This window comes from Siniperca chuatsi, linkage group LG10, assembly GCF_020085105.1.
Source record: "Siniperca chuatsi isolate FFG_IHB_CAS linkage group LG10, ASM2008510v1, whole genome shotgun sequence".
NCBI classification, from domain to species: domain Eukaryota; kingdom Metazoa; phylum Chordata; class Actinopteri; order Centrarchiformes; family Sinipercidae; genus Siniperca; species Siniperca chuatsi.
Genome location: NC_058051.1, coordinates 11,470,586 through 11,493,379, shown reverse-complemented (window position 1 = coordinate 11,493,379; position 22,794 = coordinate 11,470,586). Strand labels below are relative to the sequence as shown.

The following is a 22,794-nucleotide window of genomic DNA, read 5'->3' as shown; positions in this document are numbered from 1 at the left end:
GGGGTTCAGTACAGTACAGAGTATGCTACAGTAACTGTTCGCGAATGAAACCGACAGCATCCTGCAGATTACATTACTGCTTTCTTCTGGAGAGACCTCTTGATCGAAGAATTTGTTTAATTTTACTTTCACTAATTACAAAAACATGCATGCCCATTGAGCAGTAGTACTATATCAACATACTTAATGCCCAGTTCAAAGTAAAATTCAATGAGCTGATATACTGTTGCGTTGTGCTGGGAGCAACTGAGCGGAAGTAGAAATATGGCTCTCAAGGAATGGAAGAAGAAAAGTATAGCGAGGTAACGCAAAATTTACTGCGAGAGAATGCAAAAGTAGTCCTCAAAACAATTCTCGCCGTGACCTTTAGGGGGCTCCGTAGGTTTTCTTTGACGCTTTCCTATAATATTTCTGGAATAGGGGTGTCACTGTGGATCTATTTTGTCAGAAAGGGGGGCCTTTTAACCCATTTGTACCCAGGGGTCCACTCACTGAGTCTTATACCATCCATGCATTTGCCATTATTTGTCATGCACCTGTCAGACGAGAAGCAGTGCCAAGAAAAAAAAAACTCTTTTGACAAATAGAAATCTCCATTTTGTACCATGTGACCAAACACGGAAGTAGAATCTACCGCTGCAACAACTTTTGCGTGTGGTTGCCTTTTGAAGCACTTCAGAAGCACTGGAAGGTCGCGACTCGTTATTTCTGACTATTTAGTCGATTGAATTTAACAGTAAACATGACTCAAGCTGAGAAAGAGCAGGACAACGGGAAGGAGAAAGAAAAAGAACGAGACAAGGAGAAAGAGAAGGAGCAACAGCGCGGGGTGAAAAGACCCATCGCTCCTCCGGCCGTCCCAGAGCCCCTTCAGGAGGTGAGATGGGAAGTCGAGGGTTTCATCTGTTGTGTAATGCTTTTATTTCTATCCCCCAAAGTTCTGGGCTGACATGGGCATAATATCAATTAGTTGAACTCATCTGTTACTTGGAAGGGGACACATTTAGTAAGTAGATTATTTTCATTATTGCTTAAACTGTGGATTGTTCTTTCGGGTAATCGTATACTCAACAAAATGTCAGAGGTTTTGCCAAAGCACAGTACTAGTTACAATAGCCCCAAATTGATGTCTTCAGATACTTCATTTGACCACCGCGACTGAAACGTGGTCAAAGGTGGTCAGTTTACACTGAGATGAAAAGCAAGCGCGTCTTTGTGAGAAGTTATCAGCTGGGTCATTCCGTCAGAAATCAATCACTTTCTGACCTCACCACCCCTTTCGATTTGAACGATCCCCCCCCTACATGTTAACCCATACTAGAGAATGTTAGAACGTGGTCTGATTAACCAGAATGACCAACCATTCAGGAGACAGGGGCCCTCAAAGTTGACCCACTTGGACTCCCACCCCACCTAAAGACAGATATCTTCTTCAAAAATAAGTATAACAGTATGGTTCTCTGATCATCGGAAAGCTTACAGACAAGGTTTCCCACAATATCAATACTTTTGGTCCAAAATAAATGAATGTGCATGCAAATTAAGTGATTGTTTTTTTTGTCCTTAAACCTTAATCTCAGAAATTGAAGTTTTCACATGGTGGCTTCCTTATTATGTTATTTAATTTTGATTTTCAGTTTTCCACTCATGTGATGATAAACAAATGGGAAAACTGAACTGAATATTTGAAATGAAACACAAAATCATAATCTACATTAAGGTTTCATGTGTTAGACTGACCTGTTTCAGTGCCTAATCATTTTAGGTCTAGACGAACATTAGAAATACCTTTTTAAATGCTTAATTGTTGGCAGTTTAAAAACGCCCTCCCTCGATAAACTCTTTTGGAGGTCAATAGCTTTGATTAGGTAGAAGGTTTCCCCAAAGTTGGACAGTCAATGTCAAGTTTTTGTATAACCAAATCATACACTATATGGACAGTATGTGGACACCCCTGTTGTGTACTTTTGGTTTTGGGTTGTTTTTCATGGTTTGAACTTAATCTTAATCTTAATGCTACAGTATACATATATATATATATAATATTTTAGACATTAATGTGTGTCCAACATTGTGGCAGCAGTTTGGGGAAGACCCTTTCCTGTTTCAACACGACAATGTCCCTGTGCACAGTTTGAGGTACATAGAGAAATGGTTTGTGGAAGAAGTCGACTGGCCTCAACCCCATCACCTATGGGATGAACTGAAGGCTGACTGTGAGCCAGGCCTTATCACCCAACATCAGTGGCCGACCTGACTAAAGCTCTTGTGGCTGAATGGGAGCAAATCCCTGAAATCTCAGAAGAGTGGAGGCTGCTGTTTCAGAATATTAATGCCCATGGTTTTGTTATGAGATGCTGAGCAATCACATATGGGTGTAATGTTCAGGTGACAACATACTTTGCAGTGTATTCCTTCTTCTGTTGTACATGACATGGCTATGCTTATCCTGATCATGTCAAAATATTCCTCTTTTTTACAGCAAATACAGAGCAATTTTGTAGTCGTCATCCACCCTGGTTCAAGGACACTCTGCATTGGCCGAGCAACAGACACTCTTCCGGTGACAGTCCCACATGTGATAGCACGCAGACATAAGCAAAGTGGACAGCCAAGATATGAAGATGCCTGGCTGTTGAGAGAAGGTCTAAATGTACGTCACTCATGACCAGATACACCCACAGTACAGTCTTTTATTCTGTGTCTCCAGTGTACTGTCATTTTTCATTTGCCCTCATTGCTTCTTTTTCTTCTTCAGAAACCAGAGAGCAATGAGCAGAGGCAGAATGGGCTTAAAATGGTCGACCAAGCCATCTGGTCCAAGAAGATGTCAAACGGAGTGCGGAGGACACCCGTGTCCGCTGAACAGGTGTGCATTATGAAAGAGAGAAACAGGAAGAGAGAGAATTGTTGCATATGTAATATGCAATGTGATACTGTTCCATGCTTATGGGAAAGAGAAATATGGTGAGAAATAGAAAGATGGGAGAAAATGATTTCGTGACCTCTGCAGTCATTGCAAATGAAAACAATTTACAGGAGTTAACTGGCACCTAAACATTTCAAACCTTGTTATTTGCTCTTTTTTGACAGGAATCTTAAGCACTTTGGGCTGCATGGCTTGTTTGAAAGGTGCTATAGTTAATAAAGGGCTGATTGGTTGATTTAAAGTAAAATGAATGACTGTAGTGTTGTGCTAGTGTCTAGTGCTGTATGCTTTCATATGCAGAAATGTATAGAAGAATCTATTTTTTATACCTGTTTGTATGTGTGTGTGCGCGTGTGTGTGTGTGTGTGTGTGTGTGTGTTAAGGCCAGAGCTTATAACTGTCAGATCCGTCCGGCAGTACTAGACAGCAGTTCCAGGGTGAAGTGGACCAACACAGCCCACCATCCTCCTCATCTGGTGGGAGAGGAGGTCAGTGCATGTGTCTGATAACTCCTATAAAATAAGACATCTAAAACTGTTTGCATTACCTAAGCTCTTTTTTAACTCTTTCTCCTTTAAACGTTTTATCCATTTTTCTTTATCTTGCTTTCTCTCTCTCTCCCCCCCAAACCCTTCCATTCTGCCATCATGCAGGCTCTTTATGTGAATCCATCCGACTGTTACAACATCCACTGGCCTATAGTCAGAGGTCAGCTCAATGTGCACGCCGGTCCTGGAGGCTCACTGACCGCCGTCCTGGCTGATCTCGAGACGATCTGGAGTCACATCATTCAAAAGCAACTGGATATCCCCCTCAAAGACTTAAAGGTAGGAGAAACATCCTTACCTCTTCATATCACTTTCTTCTGTGGGGGAAAGCTGAAAGTACTCTGCAACATGTTGAGACTAGAAATAATAACTGTTGTAAATCACTGAAAGAAGACCGATGACGAAAGGCTTATAATAATAGTATTATTAAATTGTATTATTTAGCACTGTACGTAAAAGTTTATTCAATGTGATCAACTAAAAGGCACAAAAAGAAGGAACAATAAAATGTTAATAAAAATGCAAGAAAAAGTACAAAATGAATGCATGCAAAATCTTTAGCATTACCAAGAAGCACATCTATAGGAAGGATCATTTTACGTACGTTAAAGGGCAAAGATGAATCAACAAAAACACACTGAAGAGTTAGAGTTGAATAAGAAAAAAACAAACGTTGTACTCAGTAAACCTTGAAAATTAGTTCAAACTAGTAGGACTAGTAGTAGTAGGATAGTGGAAACGCTTTTCTTCTCACCTTAATGCTTTGCTTTGTGACTGGTTGCCAGTATTACAGATGCATCCTATTGGTTCCTGACATCAACAACAGGCAGCACATCAAAGAAGTTGTCAACATGCTGCTGCTTAATATGGGCTTCTCAGGTATTACACACATATATACATGTATGGCTGTGCACACAACAAAAACATGACACATATACATTGTTATATTCTGCCATTGCCTATTCACGGTAGGCTAAGGAACCATCCAATCTTTCTCTCTTGCCAACACCTTACCCAACCTGTGTTTGTGTGTGTGTGTGTAGCGATCATTGTGCACCAGGAGTCGGTATGTGCTACATTCGGCAGTGGGTTGAGCAGTGCTTGTGTCGTGGATGTAGGAGACCAGAAGACCAGTCTTTGTTGTGTAGAGGACGGAGTGTCCCACCGGAACTCCAGGTGTGGCTGAGAACCACTTTTATGCTTAATTTATGTCTATGAAAAAATTAATAATCATCCAAGTTATAATTGCAGATATCATGGATCCGTTTTCCACATGAAACCCAGAACAGTGACATACAGTAGATAACAATAGTGAATGTTTCATTCATGTTGACATCTTGTTTTTAGTGCAACATGTTGCATTTTATTATATGGAGCCCCCGAAGGGTCATGGTGAGAATTTTGTTTCAGAATAATTTTTTTTTTTTTTGCATTCCCTCAAATTTTTGCATTCCTCTTGATCCATAGGAACACTTTTGGGAAACGCTCTGCAAATACTACAGAAAGGAGAGACGTGCGCTGCGGTCTACTTCATGTTACTTAATACTAATACAGCTTAGTCTTTCTATATGGAATTGAGGGAATGCAAAACATATTGCGAGGGAACGCAAAATTTATTGCAAGGTAACACAAAAGAATTTCAGAAAACAAATTCACATGTGACCTCTCAGGGACTCCGTAGTATTACATTGTGTGTTCTATCTGTTTGTTGGACTTTGCAGGCTGTGTTTGGCATACGGTGGCTCAGATGTGACCCGTACTTTCTTCTGGCTCCTGCAGAGGGCGGGCTTTCCCTACAGAGAATGTCAGCTGTCCAGCAGACTGGACTGTCAGCTCCTGCAGCATCTGAAAGAGACCTTCTGCCATCTAGACCAAGTGTGTGTTGGACAGGGGGTGGGGTCTTTGTGTTTAGAGGGACTAATGGAGAACTGTAGCTTTTACATTGATCCGTTTCAGTAAAGCGTTAGCACCTTTGTTTCTGTTTAGATCACCATAGTTGTTCTTAAGAATGGACAAGGAAATCTGCAGTTATTCAAATTAATTCCAAAATGTGTCTATCCATGTATTCATAACAGGACATATCAGGACTACAAGATCATGAATTCCAGACACGTTTCCCAGAAGCCCCAGCTCTTCTTTACCAGGTTCGACTAGGGGATGAGAAATTACAGGTAATAGTTCAAATAGTAATGAAAAACTATATTTTTTAAGACTGGTGCTGAAATACTTTTTACATTATTCTTTCTCCAGCTTGTATACTAGAATTACTTTTCAGCTATGGCTCTATTTTTGTCTCTCCCCCTTGTGTTTTCTGGCTCGTATGTGTGTATACATATGTTAGGCACCCATGGGTCTTTTCTACCCGACCACATTTGGCATTGTAGGTCAGAAGATGACAACACTTCAGTACCGTTCCCAAGGCGACTCAGAGGATCCTCATGATGAACACTACCTGCTGGCCACACAGAGCAAACAGGACCAGGTAACACACACTCACACAGAGATATGCACACTTTTCACACACTGTATTATATACAATTTCTTCAGATAGAAGCTCAGTGGTTCTTGTCATCTTTTGATTAGTCTCCCATTTTCTTCACCAGTCCTCCAAATCTGCTGAGAACCGAAAAGCTATTTCCAGACCAGGTGGAGGTTTGGATGGTGAGATGAGCGGTCAGGGAGGGATCGGGGAGCTCTCTGACCTGCCCAGGGGCTGTGGGAGTGGCAGCAGTGGAGGTGGGACGAAGGGGGAGATGGAGTTTGGGCCTGCCCAGGGGGAGTGTCTGATGGGGGCAGGAGAGGTGGAAGAGCCCCTGTCTGCTCACCTCTCCAGGAAGACTGCCATCATGAGCCAGTTTGAGAGCAAAGCACTGGGCTTGGATAAGGCCATCCTGCATAGCATCGACTGCTGTGGTAAGAAAGGACTAAGTAGGGATAGTAAGCAGGGAGAGACATAAAGATTTAAAAGAGAGTAAAAAATTAAGTACTCAAAGGAGTTCTCAGAAATTGGGTCACAAAATGGTAATAGTACAGTGGTCCTGATATCTCAATGCACTGCAACTTAAGACAACACACCCAAATGGAGAAAACATAACCAAATTAAGAAAACATCTTCACCAATTTGACAACACGTGCAGAATTTAGAAAAAATGCTGCAAATAGAGAAAACACAACCAAATACAGAAACGCGCTCCAAAAACAGAAAACGACCAAATACAGAAACGCTGCAAGTAGCATAGATGACAATGGAAACTGTTCACTAAAAAGTGAACATGGCTGGGACACACTTGTTGTTGCTATGGTTTGTGACTCATGAAGTCATTTGAAGTCAGCTATCCGTAAGTGGTGTGTGTTTGTTGTTGTTCATTACCTTTTAATGTCCCCTGGAAGCAGTTTCCATTGTCGTCTGTGCTATTTGCAGCGTTTCTGTATTTTGTTGTGTTTTGTGTACTTGCAGTGTGTTTCTGAAGTTGGTTGTGTTTTCTCTTTGCAGCATTTTTTCTAAATGCTGTGCATGTGTTGTCAAAGTGGTGAAGATGTTTTCTTAATTTGCTGTGCGTTGAGCTCTCAGGGCCACTGTAAAATTGTGAGGAACTATATAAAAAAAAAATACTATATAAAATCTTTTATATGGTATCTTTTTTTTATTTACATGGAAGTAAAAAACAAAGGATGTGGAGGAGGACAGATGTTTTACTGTGCTCAGGATGTCTTGTTTTAGCTCACCTTGTCTTTTTTATTGACAGCATCAGACGAAACCAAACGCAAGATGTACAGCTCCATCCTGGTAGTGGGAGGAGGGCTCATGTTTCATGGTGCTCAGGAGTTTCTCCTTCACCGCATCATCAACAAGATGCCGCCCTCATTCAGAAGGCTAGTAGACAACGTGGAAGTTATTACACGGCCAAAGGTAACCTGGGATATGTTGTACATAGTCATAGAATATGATACAGATTTGCCTATGCAAGTAGTAGCATGGTGTTCAGTGGCCTTAATTTTTTTGTATTTCCATGTATGTGTTAGTAAGATGAGAGCTACACACAACATACTGTATATACACAGCTCCTCTAATGTACTGTATATTGATGTGCATGTACTCTAGGACATGGACCCTCGGCTGATATCATGGAAGGGGGGGGCAGTGCTGGCATGTCTGGACACCACTCAGGAGATGTGGATCCACCAGAGGGAGTGGCAGCGCTTTGGTGTCCGAATGCTCCGCGAGAGAGCTGCCTTTGTCTGGTGAAACCAAACAGATTTTACTTGAATCTAACACCATGTCTAACATGAGCAGCACGTTAGCAGAGCAGCAGCAGCTTCAGTGCTCCATCTGTGTCTACACAGGATATGTTCAAGCCAAGTATTGAGTGTAGGTCAGCTTTGGCAGTGCTCAGAGCCCCAACACGCAATCACTGTAGTTAGGAAAAGTTAAGAAAAGTAAGGTTTTGCTCCAAAATTAAACATGCAGAAAGATTTAGCAAATGATAAAACTCTTGATCACTTGATCAAATTCATACAGTAGATAATGCAGTGTTTTGGAAAGAAAACCTGTTTTTCTAGAGGCAAAAATTAAAATGAGGGCACTATCTCTGCATAGTGGCAAAGTATATGAACAATATCACTTTGACAATTATAGCACTGCTAACACCATGTTGAAAATTGTCACCAAAAAATCTGTCTGGGTGTTTCATCCATAAAAAACCCAAATAAGGTCATTGTTTTGTAACTTGAACACACTTTAATAGAAGAGGGAGTTTACTTGTTAATATTCTGTAAATAATACTGCAATTCTCCCATGTTTATGGAAGTTTGGATCTGTGTAAATAAACCCATCACACTTGGATACACAATGGTTGTATTTTATTGAAACAAACAAAATCCACCTTTTTTTGGAGTTCTGAACACATTGAATATAAACACAAGGTTGCATCCAGTATGAGATATAATACATAATCTCTCTTCACAAACCCAGTAACTCAATGCTTTTACATCTTACACACATTATGCAACTGTTGCAGCAGAGTTAACAGTGACAAATGCCTCTCCACCTGCTCTACCATAATCCACATTATATTTCAGACAAAATTGTGTACTTCTTAGATTTAATATTTTATAATATTGTATAATATCTTCTCACATTATCAATATTGAGGCACAGTCAAAAGTATGCCATCTCATTGTTGTCAGTATTGTCCAGCTCTACATAGAGGCAAGTTGTGTCATTGCAAAGTGTGACAGTAATGCAACACAACAAACTCAAAAGTAACATGTTTTTACAATACACATTTTTATTCCGACAGAAGGATACAAAAAAAGACTAACTACATGAAGGATAATCATGAGATGTCAGTGACACAGATCTCTAGGAGACTGGTGTGACAGGAAAGGGGAAGGGCAGAAGCAGGAAAAAGGGAGGAAATGATGCAGATAGCTGCTGTATCAGCCATTCTGGCCCCTACGTGTAGGAATTCCCAGAAAGGCGTCAAAAAACTGCTTGTGGCAGCGGCAGCCGATGAAGAGGGGCTTCACAGCACCGTGACGTCACCATCTTTATTTAGGTTCTCAGCAAACGGACACTGTGCCAGGCCCCACGCCTACACTGGATGTGTAGGCGTTTACCTAGAGAGAAGTGAGGGTTATACAATGGAGGAGTAACCACCTCACCTCATGTCCAAATATTTCTTGGGCAATTAAAAAAAATACTTGGAAATATTTACATTCTTAACAACTTGTAGGTTTTAGGTTACTTGTTAGATTAAACCCCTTATCTCACATTGTGATCAGAATAGAAGGTACAAGATATCAACGAGGGGTTTATCAGAGTAATGTTTCATTCAGAATCCCCCCCCCTCACCTTCCTCATCCTCCTCCACCCATTGGTGGAGCATTGGGACCAGCACCATGGGATATTCTTCCCATCCGTCTTCTGCCACCAGGGGGACCTGGAGGACTGCAAAAGCAAGCAACAGAGAGGGAACAATGGTATGAAATCAGGCTACAGAAAGGTCTTAAAAAGGTAATATTAACTTCTTTATTGTTGTTTTCATTATTTTCTTGCCTATATCAGATATTTGATTCGATCACTTTTATTTAACCTGGAGTGCAAGGGATGGGCAACATAAATGAGAAACACACTCCCTTCCTGAAATACACTTACTACAACTCACTATGCTGCAATTCACTCACAACTGCTGTAGTGGGCAACAGCATAAGATAATATATAAATGAACTATTTTTAAATAAGCTTCTAGTAACCAGTGGGTTTTTATGTATGGATCCAAAAAGGACAGAAAAAAAGATGTTTACACAATAAACCGACTAAACTGTTTTCTTACAGTTTAACAGGATACCCCTTTCCAAATAAAATCCTCTGGTAGTTCCTACATGTGACAAGTACATGGTACCACACAGACTACACTCCCACTATTAGATTATGTTCAATGTTTATGATAGAGGGACAAGTAGGGCATGTCCCCAGTGTGTGTGACAGTAGAGAAATGACTGTGCCCCAGGGACCTACCCTCTGCCATCAGTAAAGCGTGATGAACCATACATCCCATCCTTTGTCATGTCAGGGTGAACCAATGTCTTAAAACTGGTAGAGGACAAAGAAGATCAGAGTAGACGGCAGTGTTATGTGGTGATACAAAAACATTGCTGTTTCTTTGATTTATGACAAAACATCTGCAAAACAAATTACATTCCCATCTGTCTCAGCATCCACCTCATTAGCAAATGTTCGCATGCTAATGCCCTAAATTAAAATGGTAAACATGGTAAACATTATACATGCTAAACATCAGCATGTTAGCATTGTCATTGTGAGTATGTTAGGATACTGACATTAACATTAGCTCATATATACCCTCACAGAACCGCTAGCATGAGTGTAAACATAGTCTTGTAAGTATCTCACTATTCCACCACTTTACATTTCTAGTTTTACTACCAACAGGTTAACAATATTTAAACAAAAGAAATCCAATATTATGTGGCTCCTCTCATCACTCAAGGAAGACTGCGGAGTTACAGCACCTTTTGAAATCTGAAAAACATAACTGACAACACAATCCTTAATGAACCTCATAAAAAAAACCTTCAAAAGTAGTTCACATGTAGATTACATTGTTTGAAAGGTCATACGTCAATTCTAGTTAACAATGTGACCTTTTGGTTTCCTTGATTCCATGCTTGTGTGACTGACTGACTTACAACAGACCGATAAACTCCAGTGCGCCCCAGAAGAGATCGACCAATAAGGACAGTCGCCATGGTGACTGGCTCCTGCTGTCCAGGACCTGACCTGAGAGAGACAGCAGGGATCAGGTGATGGAAGACAGAATAACTTGTGAGGTTATTCACATTTAAAAGCAAGAGTGTAACGATTCACATCCTCCTTAGTTTACCAGTTAATAGTTTAACCAGTTTTACTCTGTTATACTGACATTCACTACACTTCGTACACAAGAGTCGTACTGAGCCTAAAAACGAGAAACAACACAGCAGGACCCCGTTAAAAGCATCTTATGGCTTAAAATGTTCTTAGTCCCATCGTAAGTCTGAGGGCTAAGACCATCAGCCTTAAGATGCATTTGCCTGTTACATATTCAATGCAACACACTCAGTAAACTAACCTTATTGCAATTAACACTGAAATTATACGCCGAATAATGCAGAAACACTAGTAGATACCCTCTTATAGAAGTCTCGCTTGATTAATTCAGCAGTTCTTCCTGCTACGCAGATCCAGCCAGGCTAAACTTGCTAACAAGCTAGTTAGCTAGGTAAGTTTAGCCTAACGCTCTGCTACCATTACACCATTCCTGTTGAAGTGATGTGTTTTAACTGACAGTGTTCGACAGAGAAAACTATATCTACAGGAAAGCTACATATTCGTTCTGAAGATGAGAAAACGGTTGAAGACACAAGACAAACCACTCACCGTTGGACACGTACACCATCTTTTAGAAAGACACAACACAGCTTCCACAGCTGTGTTTACGCGCTGCACTTCCGGGTCCGTTATTGCGTCATCTTCTCTCTTCTTTGTTTAACGGCAGCTTGCGTCCTAGGTGTTGCCTTGTTGCCATCTACTGGAGTCTTACAGTGTCCGTATTAGGGTGGCCAGAATGTCCTGAAAAATTCGGGACAGTCCCGAATTACGAGCAATTATCCCGAATCCCGTCCTGTTCGTCCCGAAAATGAACGGCTATAGTAATAGATAATATTAACAAGCTAAAACGAGAACTGTCTGTATCCTGTAAGACTCGACTTGACTTGAGACTTGAAAGCAAAAATGCTGAGGAGACCTGACTTGGTTACACAGTAATATTGTGTATTTTGGAGCGCTGCCAAATTGTCATGAATACCATACCGGAGATGCGCACAAAAAGCTGCTGCTGCTGACACCAGAATAAAAAGATTCTAAATTCAATTGAGAGAACGCTTTTATTAAATTATCAATTTAATTAAGTGCCAAAATTATGTGACGGGTCTGATTGCAGCCGCGGCGGCGTGTTCCTGTCGCACATGACTGGAACGCCCACGTAGATCATTGGTTAACGTTAAAACGGAACGCCAGTTTGTTCTCAAGTCTTTTCTGGTAAGTAGCAGAGAGCCTCTCCCAACACAAGGGGGCAATGCAACCATAAGGGGGCACAAGCCAGTGTCTTCTTGTGCCAGTCCCAAGTCTGGATAAATGCAGAGGGTTGTGTCAGGAAGGGCATCCGACGTAAAACACATGCCAAATTAAAAATGCGAATCGTGACAATGACTTCCATACCGGATCGGTCGGGGCATGAGTTAACAACGACCGCCACCGGTGCTGTTGACCTACAGGGTACCGGTGGAAATTGGACTACTGTTGGTCGAAGACAAAGAAGGAGAGGAGGAAGGTGTGTTCGTAGGCAGAGAGAGAAGAGGAAAGCTAAGAATGTAGGACTGACAGTAGGGACTTTGAATGTTGGGACTATGACAGGGAAGGCTAGAGAGTTGATTGACATGATGCAGAGAAGGAAGGTGGACATACTGTGTGTCCAGGAGACCAGGTGGAAAGGTAGCAAGGCTAGAAGCTTAGGAGCAGGGTTCAAGTTGTTCTACCATGGGTCAGATAGGAAGAGAAACGGAGTAGGTTATCCTGAAAGAGGAGTTTGTGAGGAATGTTCTAGAGGTGAAAAGACTATCAGAGGAGCTAAGACAGACTCTGGGTGGTCAGGAAGTGCTCCCAGATGACTGGACCACTACAGCTACTGTGATCAGGGAGACAGGTAGGAGGGTACTCGGTGTGTCATCTGGAAAGTGGACAAGGAGACTTGGTGGTGGAACGAGGAAGTGCAGGAGTGTATACAGAGAAAGAGGTTAGCTAAGAAGAAGTGGGACACTGAGAGGACTGAAGAGAGTAGACAGGAGTACAGGGAGATGCAGCGTAAGGTGAAGGTAGAGGTGGCAAAGGCCAAACAAAGAGCATATGAGGACTTGTATGCTTGGTTGGACACTAAAGAGGGAGAGGTGGATTTGTACAGGTTGGCCAGACAAAGAGATAGAGATGGGAAGGATGTGCAGCAGGTTAGGGTGATTAAAGATAAGGATGGTAATGTATTGACAGGTGCCAGGAGTGTGATGGGAAGATGGAAGGAGTACTTTGAAGAGTTGATGAATGAGGAAAATGAAAGGGAACGAAGAGTAGAAGAAGTGACTGGTGTGGAGCAGGAAGTAGCAAAGATTAGCAAGAGTGAAGTGAGGAGGATGTTGAAGAGGATGATAAGTGGAAAGGCAGTTGGTCCTGATGACATACCTGTGGAGGTATGGAAGTGTCTAGGAGAGGTGGCAGTAGAGTTTCTGACTAGTTTGTTTAACAAGATCTTGGAGAGTGAGAGGATGCCCGAGGAATGGAGGAGAAGTGTACTGGTGCCAATTTTTAAGAACAAGGGAGATGTGCAGAGCTGTGGCAACTACACAGGAATAAAGCTGATGAGCCATACAATGAAGTTGTGGGAAAGAGTAGTGGAAGCTAGGCTAAGGGCAGAGGTGAGCATTTGTGAGCAGCAATATGGTTTCATGCCTAGAAAGAGTACAACAGATGCAATATTTGCTTTGAGGATGCTGATGGAGAAGTACAGAGAAGGTCATAGGGAGTTGCATTGTGTCTTCGTAGATTTAGAGAAAGCATATGACAGGGTGCCGAGAGAGGAGCTGTGGTATTGTATGAGGAAGTCTGGAGTGGCAGAGAAGTATGTTAGAGTGGTGCAGGACAAGTATGAGAGCTGTAAGACCGTGGTGAGGTGTGCTGTAGGTGTGACAGAGGAGTTCAAGGTGGAGGTGGGTCTGCATCAAGGATCGGCTCTGAGCCCCTTCTTGTTTGCTCTGGTGATGGACAGGCTGACAGATGAGGTTAGACAGGAATCTCCATGGACTATGATGTTTGCGGATGACATCGTGATTTGTAGTGAGAGCAGGGAGCAGGTGGAGGAAAATCTAGAGAGATGGAGGTCTGCTCTGGAAAACAGAGGAATGAAGCTTAGCCGCAGTAAGACAGAATACATGTGTGTCAATGAGAGGGACCCAGGTGGAACGGTGAGGTTACAGGGAGCATGAGGTGAAGAAGGTGCAGGACTTTAAGTACTTAGGGTCAACGGTTCAGAGCAATGGAGACTGTGGAAAAGAGGTGAAGAGGCGAGTGCAAGCAGGTTGGAACGGGTGGAGAAAAGTGTCAGGTGTGTTGTGTGATAAAAGAGTATCAACAAGAATGAAAGGAAAGGTATTCAAGACCTGGTGAGACCAGCGATGTTATACAGCTTAGAGACAGTGGCACTGAAGAAAAGACAAGAGGCAGAGCTGGAGGTAGCAGAGCTTAAGATGTTGAGGTTCTCTTTGGGAGTGACGAGGAAGGACAGGATCAGGAATGAGTACATCAGAGGGACAGCTCATGTTAGATGTTTTGTAGATAAAGTCAGAGAGGCCAGATTGAGGTGGTTTGGACATGTTCAGAGGAGAGACTGTGAATATATTGGTAGAAGGATGCTGAGGTTGGAGCTGCCAGGCAGGAGGTCTAGAGGAAGACCAAAGAGGAGATTTATGGATGTAGTGAGAGAGGACATGAAGTTAATTGGTGTGAGTGAAGTGGATGCAGAGGACAGGGTTAGATGGAGGCACATGATTTGCTGTGGTGACCCCTGAAAGGGAACAGCCGAAAGGAAAAGAAGAAGCAGTGAGCCTCTCCCAACTGCTAATGTTTTGAACGGTAGAAATACAGGTTTGGTGTTTTAAAATTACAAAAGTGGTACATATATATAACGGGAGGAAGTGGAGACACGTTGTCCATCTTTATATACAGTCTATGCTAATGGCCAGCAGGGGACGACTCCACTGGTTGCAATAAGCTGGTAATGCAAGTATAGTATAGAATTGTTTAGACGTCTATGAGAAAATGACCCTACTTCTCACTTGATTTTCCTAATGAGTTTATGGTCTCAGTCGCTAGTTTCAAGTCTTTTTCAATACAGCATGATGATCATTTTGTAAATTATGGTCACATTTAGAGTTAAATATACGATAAAGCAGGGTATGCTTTAGGGCGTGGCTACCATGTGATTGACAACTCGCTACTACGGTCGCTACCACAGTGACCTGTTAATCAGGATAGAGGCGGCGCACTGTGTACATTTAAAGGATTGACTGAATGCTCATATAAACACAGGAGCAACTCGTTGACTCAAAAAGTCTGAGTTCTCAAACAAGATTAAGCAGGTCTTTGTAAAATCACTTGAAACCACTTTTTAGTATTCAGACTTTGAAAGAGATATGCTTTTTACAAAGACCTAAGAACGAGCACAGTGTTAGGCAACAATAAGCATTCATTTATCATTTGTTTGCTTTTGTGGCTTCCTTGCTTATAATTGCTTTGAATTGTGCACCATCATAAAAAAAACAACAAAAACCCTCACAAATTAATCACTGCAGCTTTTCTTGGACTCTACAACTGCCAGAGTTAGCACTCTCAACCTCTGTTGACAGCCAATACCAGAGCAGATTATATTTTTACTATAACAAAAAATACAGACAACTTGTGTACTTTTCTGTGTTTTAATATGCAGTACAAACATTACATATGTTGTCTGATGCTTTGTGTCTCACTCCTATCCCTGCCACAGCTATGCACATGCAGGTGCTACAAATGTGAAATTTAGTATACAAAAGCAAGAGGTGGCATGGGAGGGATGTGACGATTCAGATTCAATACCTTATTGTGGGGTAATCAATTATCATTCAATACATTTGCAGCAAAAAGTAAGTAGTGCCGGTGAATGTGCCAAATGTTCCATTTCATTGTATCATTTTACATTTTATAAAAGTAGACAAAAGTGCTTCATCTGCACTTAGTTTGGCTTTTGGATTTGGGTAGAGCCTGGGTGAAGCTGAGATGGGATGAGCCAGCAGCAACCACTGCAGTTCAGCATGATAGCCTGAGAAACCTGTCAACTGAGCCCCAAAACATATAGTACTTCTCTTTAGGGCTTAATATCCTCATAATTAAACATTACATTTAAAAAAAAAATCACCACCAAGACATGTTAGAAGACTATATCTATATATAATAAAAATTCATTCATATTTCAAAAAGTAAGCTGTTCTATACAGTATGACTTTTTGAGACAGTAGAGGAACTATATTTTAAGACTCTTACGGGATTGTAGTTGCTGCTTGGTTTCACACTTTATCCACAAGAGGTTTTTCTGGTACATATAACTTCAAAAAGGCCATGCTTTACAGTACAACACAAACGATCAGATATGGTGTAAAACAGCTGATATCATCTCAGCATGGCATTGGTCTACATATTAGGAACAAACCGTCAATTTTCCGATTCATTATCTGTACTGAATTTAGTGTTTTGCATTGAACAATATTCTAAAATACTGTTAAACATCAACAGTATGGATATTTTAAACTATTTAGGTTAATTCTCAACAGTCTACATTGAAGTTTTGTTGGCTTGTAAACCAGGAAAAGTGAAGAAGCTTGGGAAAAGCCTGAATATTGCACCATGATGCATTCATGCAAAATAAATAATCAAAACTAAAAACTGAAATGTTATTACAGATCCATGGGCAGTAAGCAACTTGGTTCTGTCCAAGGTTTCTGCCCTTTTAAAGGAAGTTTTTCCTTGCCACTGTCGCCAAATGCTTGCTCATGGTGGGATTTGTTGGGTGTGTAATTAATATTATAAAGAGTACGGTCTAGACCTGCTCTATAGGAAAAGTGCAATGAGATAACTTCTGTATGAATTGGCGCTATATAAATAAAATTGGATTGAATTAAGGGGGGAAGGCATTCTGTGGTTTTCCCTTAACATGACCAATCCGGATGTTGGATGGCTGAAATACAACACACTATACCATGTTATTCCTTTTCACTTGTCTGGAATTCAGGTCCTGTGCTCTCTTCACCCGGCTTTTGTGTGCTGTACTCTTCTTCATCGACTTGGGGTTCAGGTTGTATTCTCTCTTCAGATGTTTCTGTGTTGTACTCTTCGACACTAGCCTGGGGTTCAGACATTGTTTTGTCTTCCACAGGCTTTTGTGTGCCACACTCTTTGTCATTTGTTTGCATTTCAGGTCTTGTGCTCTCTTCACCAGGTTTTTGTGTGTCACACTCTTTGTCAGGTTCAGGTTTAGCGTTCTTTACATCTGGCTTTTGCGTGTCAGTCTTGGTCTCTGGATTCCGATTGGCTGCTCCTCTAAAAATACCAGCTTTGTGAAGCTCGCGCCGTATAGTTTTTACTGAGACGGTGTGAGAGAGGTGTCTATTCAACTCTGTGGTTATTTTTGAGGCAGTAAACTCAGGGTGTTCATCAACTATCCTGAGAAGTGTCTGTCGATCCTTTTCAGTGAGCTTTGACTTGCGCCCGCTGTTTTTCTTTGCTGATGCTGTCCGTCCATGTTTGACATATACGGTCATGACTCTGGAGACTGTTCCTCTCGCCACATTAAACAGCTGAGCAGTTTTTGTGACAGATGCACCTGATAGTCGTGCAGCAACTATCTGGCATCTTTCAAACTCTGTTAAGTCACTCATATTGCTATGAACACTCCTATAAAAGTGTTGACTGTCTCTTTTGGAGTCGACAGACAATCCCAAATGACAGGCAGGCAGCAAGCTCTGTAATTGCTACTTAGGTGTTCCAAAGTCCTCTGTCATATGGTGTTTGCATTATTTTGTACACTGATGCAGGGAGAGCCAGAGTAGGGAAAAATCCACTGCTGATAAGCTGTTGATATGCACTGTGTGCTCGTTGGTCTATAAATGGATAAAAAAGGAAGAATAAGAAATACCAGAAATAAAAATTTTAAAACACTATATTTGTTTGATACACCAACACTCATTTGTAGATGGTAGATGTTCTGTATTAATCTGAATCCAGTATCAGGACTCACACAACCATCGTGTGGGAGCCAATGTTCCCTGATGTAGGGGCTGGACAAAATAAACGGAACACTTTACAGTACAGGGAAATTACCCAGCAGCAGCTAACACACATTTAGAGAAGCTCATTAGCGTTAGTTAGGTTTTTGTTGACAGTCAAAGGTGTTCAATCAACTCAATGGTAACGTTAACGTCAATTTAGGTTAGCCAGGTAGCAAGCTACTAGATTAGCTTCCATCAACAAAATACATATTCAGAATAGTGTTTCCATTTTAATGCAGTTTAAAGACAAATGAAACACATTAGATTGTGCGCTGATTATGGTGTGTTGTAACGTTACTTACATCTAGAATTGTGCAACGTAGTGAGCCTGTCCACTGCTACAGTAACAGCTGTTTGTGTTTCACTGGGGAGAGAATTAGTACTACCGGTCAGAGGATTTCAGAATAAAAGCACGCTGTAAAGTATTCCGTAAATGAAATACGCTGTTAAAGTAAAAAAAAAAAAAAAATCAGTTTTTTTTTTTTTACTTTAACAGCGTATTTTGTATGAAACGAAAACAACTGAGCAGTTAACAGCAGTGCAATACACTCTTTATAGTACTGTCCGTGGCACTTGCGTGAAAAGCATTTTTTTAAAGCTTCCTTCTGCTTTTGATGGTACAGGGGATGGGAAGAATAATGTAAATTCTACATTACATTGCATTTATTTAGCTGATGCTTTTATCTAAAGCTTACAATAAGTGCTTTTCAGCCATGTGGATACAATCCAAAAATTGCAAGAATCATGCATGAAAAGTCTCTTATTCTGAGGTAACCAAATTAGGGCTGCAACTAATGATTATTTTCATTATTGATTAACCTCACGAGGGAGACTTATGAATTACAAAGAAACAGCTTTGCAACCAGAGGTCGTTTTTGAATCAGTCAACGGCCACTTTGTTCTTCTTGTTCTGCTGCTGCTTCTGATGGTCATGGCAGACTGAAGGTCAAAATATTATGACGAGAGTTTTTTGTAAGGGGGTCAAATGCATACACAACTTGTGGTCAGAACAGTGATCCAACACAGGAAAAGGATGGAAGACAGAGACTGGCAGGAGATCATAGATGTATTTTCTCTTACTGAAATTATTGCACAGTATTGATACATTGGTAATATTGCTCCACAAACACAGACAAAAATACAGCACATTTTTGTGAATTTGAATGAACAGGTCCGCTTCAACACCTTTACTTCTCTCTAAATTCTTTCTATTCCCTTTCAGTTTTTTTGTCTTTATTCCTTCTCAACTAAACAAAATGTCTCATCGTTCAGAAATCCGTACACAAATACCAGTACATAGACCTTAGTGGAAACTGTCAGTTTGAAAAAAACTGCTTAATGCCAGCACACAGGGGAAAAAACTCATTGCTTTCAAAATAGAATCAGAAATACTTTGATTCCCGAGGGGAAACTCTTTCAAAATAAGAATGTGCAGTATGGACATTTCTCTCTGTTCCCATTGTTCTATTTCTTATTTGGATAAATTATCAATTAAAGTTTTTTTGATGTTTCATTGTATGCACATGGTATAATGGTGTTGCTTTATCCAAAATCCACCACATTTTTTGGTGTTATTTTCCATGTGTCCCCCTCCTCATCAATAAGCTGGACAAAAACATTTGACAGCTGCAGCCATACAGACAGATGATAGCTGCCACTGGTTTAAACTGAACTAAAGTTAGTGAAGCTTATAAAATATAATCAAAAAAGCTTGAAACATTCAAAAGTGAACAAAATTGTGGTTTAAATGAAGGCATCCTGTGGCTTTATGCAAACATTAACCCGTCTAAATGCAATAGAAAGTTTGAAATACAGCTTATCAGACCAAATTACTCCTTGTCTTTGGTCTGGGGTTCAGGTCTTGTGCTCTCTTCATCAGGGTTTGCTGTGTCAACCTCAGAGTCAGATACTGGTTTCCCACTGGCAGCTCCTCCATTAGCACCAGCTTTTGTCAGTCTTATCCTTTTTGTCTGTGGCTCGTGCCTACTGTTCTTCTTTGCAGATGCAGTATGTCCGTGTTTGTTATAAACACTCATGACTTTGAGGACAGTTCGACTTGATACATCACATAACTGGGCAGTCTTTCTGACAGAAAGACCTGCAAGTTGGGCCCCAACTATTTGGCCTCTGTTAAAGTCTGTTAACTCACTCATACTTGAAGTGGAGTTGTTGACTGTCTCTTCTCAATCAAGCTAATAATTGAGCTGCCTCTGTAGCTGTGATGTAATTACTTACAAAGTTGAATCTGTTTTTCACGTGGTGTTTCCCCTTATTTTGTCCACTGAAATGCAGAGTGTATGGGGATATCATTGGCAACACTGTGTCCTGGTCAGTCTATAAATGGATGGAAAAAGGGATAAGAAATACCAGAAATTCACATCTCATACATTACATTTCTTTGAAACACCAGTATGAGGACTCACAACCACCGTATGGGAGCTAACGTCACCGGAGGCAGTTAACTACAACTACATGGCCTGGACAAAATAAACGAAACACTTTGCAGTACAGTTACCCAGCAGCAGCTAACACACATTTAGCTCATTAGCGTTAGCTCGGTTTTTGCTGACAGTCAATAGTTTTAAATCAACTCGACGTTAATTGTCGATGTTGTACTTTAGGCTAACCAGGTAGCACGCAGCTAGATTAGCTTCCATCAACAAAATACATATTCAGAATATACTGTTACCATTTTAAAGCCATTTAAAGGCAACTAAAATACATTGTGCACTGATTATGGCGTGCTGTACTTACATCTACAATTGTAGTCAGCCTGTCCACCGCTACTTTATCACAGAGGTGTTTCTTCTTCTTTTCTTCTTTGGATTAGGCAGACTAGACGCTACAATGGCGTATTGCTGCCCTCTGCTGTTTGTCATTAATGTTCCTTTTGACAGTTACCGCCCCCCCACCCTCCCCCCATTTAGTCCAATATTGTACAGATATTCCATTAGTTTCTTCATTTTAGTCTAGTTAACCAGACTGATTAAAGTATGCAGAGCAAAAACAGTTTCTCCAGCTGCTCCCAGTTCTTTGACAGCTTCCTCCTTTGAAATGAGTAATTCTTACACTGGATGAGGATGTGTTTTACTGTCTCTGAGCCGCCACACTCACATTTGCCATCTGAGTGTTTCCCAATCAGAGCCAGCCCACTCCTAAGCCCACAATGCCTAAGCCTCAACCTGGTTATGACAACTGAATCTTTCCTTTTGTAGGCAATATTACTTTTTGCTTTTTCTACTCTTTTCTGTAATGTAAAGTAAGACCACCCCTTCTTTTCTTTGTCCCATGTATTCTGCAACATTTCTTTGACTGACTTGTTTATGATTGAAGTGGATTCTGACAGTCCGTATTGTAGGGCAATTTCTATTCTATCCTCATGAGCAGCATTCTTTACCAAGTAATCTGCTTCCTCGTTTCCCTCTACACCCATGTGTGCTGGTACCCATATAAAACCCACCTCACATCCTGCTTTGTTAATTCTGTATAATTTTTGATCAATCTCTGTCAGGTCTGGATTTGTTTCCTCTTATTGTAGTTAAAGCTGCTGCTGAATCACTACATATGGTTTATTGTCCTCTACCCACCAAAGTGCCCATAATATTGCCAGCATCTCTGCTGTGAATACTGACATCTGATCTGAAATTCTATGTCCTTTTTTAATTCTTAATTAATGGATACTCCAAATGCCACTTTCCCACTCTCTGGATCCTTTGATCCATCTGTATAAATCTGTAAATACAATCTCCATTCTTGTTGCAGGTGGGTCTCAACTTCCTTGGCACACATTAATAATACCAATTTCCTCCACTTTAGATTTTAGCTTATTTCCAAAGTTGTATTTTTTACTTTTCTCGCTCTTCCCAGGAATTCCCAATGTTGATCTAGCAGGCATTTTGCTGGAAATGTTTCACCATGTCCTTTTATTTTCATCAAGTATTTCAATTCAAGTTTATATCGTCTCATTTCCAAGGACATCTCTCCCATCTCTATCAACAGGTCAGGTATTGGAGAAGTGCGAAATGCCCCACTACATAGTCTCAAGGCTTTAGCTTATACTATATCCATTTTTTAGTCACTATAGGGGCTGCTGATTCATAAGCCATGTATCCATAATCAATAACTGATATAATCATTGCTCTATATATCATCATAATTGACTTTCTGTCAGCCCCCCAGTCAGATCCTGCCACACACCTAAGAATTTTTTTTTTCACACTTCAATGAAACCTTTTCTATGTATACTTTCCAAGTCATCCTTTCATCGAACCACATTCTGAGAAACTTAAAGTTTTTGCTGTTTTTTGTTTGTTTTACCATATATTTGCAGATTCTGATTAGGCAATTTCTTTTTATACCACCATATCATGTGTTTTGTTTATGGATATTTTGAAGCCCCAATCATTGGCCCACTCAATCACCTTATCCAGAGCTCGTTGAATTTGGGTGAAAACATAGGAGAGGTTCCTCCCTCGCTTCCAGATGGCCTCGTCGTCTGCAAATAATGAAAGACCAAATTCTTTTCCCACTCTGCTAAATGTTCCATTGACTAAAATATTGAAAAGGACAGGGCTAATAACACTCCCCTGGGGGGTTCCATTCTCCACCTCAAGTTCCCCAGATAACTCATCACTCTGGTATGGCACATAGCATTTTTATTAGTCTGTCTGTTATCATCTGTTCCAATATTTTACATAGTACAGAGGTCAGGGCAATGGGCCTATAAGAACTAGGGTTATTCGGTTCATTCCTGGGTTTCAAAATTGGGATTACTACAGCATGTTTCCACTCCTTTGGAAGACAACCAATCTTCCACACGTTATTGATTACTGCTAGCATTTCCTCTAGCACCAG

The 22,794-nt window shown here is 40.9% G+C and overlaps 3 protein-coding genes and 1 long non-coding RNA gene across 4 annotated transcripts; 1 reads left to right on the top strand and 3 right to left on the bottom strand.

The window, feature by feature from the left end:
* Nucleotides 1-502: 502 nt before the first annotated feature.
* actr8 (actin related protein 8) lies at nt 503-8,327 on the top strand. Its single transcript, XM_044210378.1, has 13 exons — nt 503-877; nt 2,483-2,653; nt 2,759-2,869; nt 3,313-3,417; nt 3,583-3,756; nt 4,263-4,356; nt 4,521-4,653; nt 5,199-5,352; nt 5,553-5,648; nt 5,819-5,959; nt 6,081-6,390; nt 7,224-7,387; nt 7,580-8,327. Exons 1-13 carry the CDS (start codon nt 743-745, stop codon nt 7,721-7,723), a joined length of 1,932 nt encoding a protein of 643 aa, XP_044066313.1. The 5' UTR covers nt 503-742; the 3' UTR covers nt 7,724-8,327.
* selenok (selenoprotein K) lies at nt 8,321-11,749 on the bottom strand. Its single transcript, XM_044210379.1, has 5 exons — nt 11,420-11,749; nt 10,690-10,780; nt 9,998-10,072; nt 9,332-9,427; nt 8,321-9,096 (listed from the first exon to the last, which is right to left on the bottom strand). Exons 1-5 carry the CDS (start codon nt 11,436-11,438, stop codon nt 9,093-9,095), a joined length of 285 nt encoding a protein of 94 aa, XP_044066314.1. The 5' UTR covers nt 11,439-11,749; the 3' UTR covers nt 8,321-9,092.
* A 3,795-nt stretch (nt 11,750-15,544) lies between these two features.
* LOC122883452 lies at nt 15,545-18,323 on the bottom strand. Its single transcript, XM_044212163.1, has 2 exons — nt 18,243-18,323; nt 15,545-17,772 (listed from the first exon to the last, which is right to left on the bottom strand). Exon 2 carries the CDS (start codon nt 17,548-17,550, stop codon nt 16,876-16,878), a length of 675 nt encoding a protein of 224 aa, XP_044068098.1. The 5' UTR covers nt 17,551-17,772; nt 18,243-18,323; the 3' UTR covers nt 15,545-16,875.
* Nucleotides 18,324-18,988: 665 nt separating this feature from the next.
* LOC122882903 lies at nt 18,989-20,827 on the bottom strand. Its single transcript, XR_006379492.1, has 2 exons — nt 20,695-20,827; nt 18,989-20,274 (listed from the first exon to the last, which is right to left on the bottom strand). It is a non-coding gene; the product is annotated as an uncharacterized LOC122882903 (long non-coding RNA).
* Nucleotides 20,828-22,794: the final 1,967 nt, after the last annotated feature.

What these genes read in the sequence shown, in the direction of transcription:
- actr8 (XM_044210378.1), top strand. Translation starts at nt 743, where the DNA reads ATGACTCAAGCTGAGAAAGAGCAGGACAACGGGAAGGAGAAAGAAAAA. An exon ending in TCCCAGAGCCCCTTCAGGAG is followed by an intron (nt 878 to 2,482) that starts GTGAGATGGGAA and finishes TCTTTTTTACAG; the next exon opens with CAAATACAGAGCAATTTTGT. An exon ending in GTGTCCCACCGGAACTCCAG is followed by an intron (nt 4,654 to 5,198) that starts GTGTGGCTGAGA and finishes TGGACTTTGCAG; the next exon opens with GCTGTGTTTGGCATACGGTG.
- LOC122883452 (XM_044212163.1), bottom strand. Translation starts at nt 17,550, where the DNA reads ATGAGTGACTTAACAGAGTTTGAAAGATGCCAGATAGTTGCTGCACGA.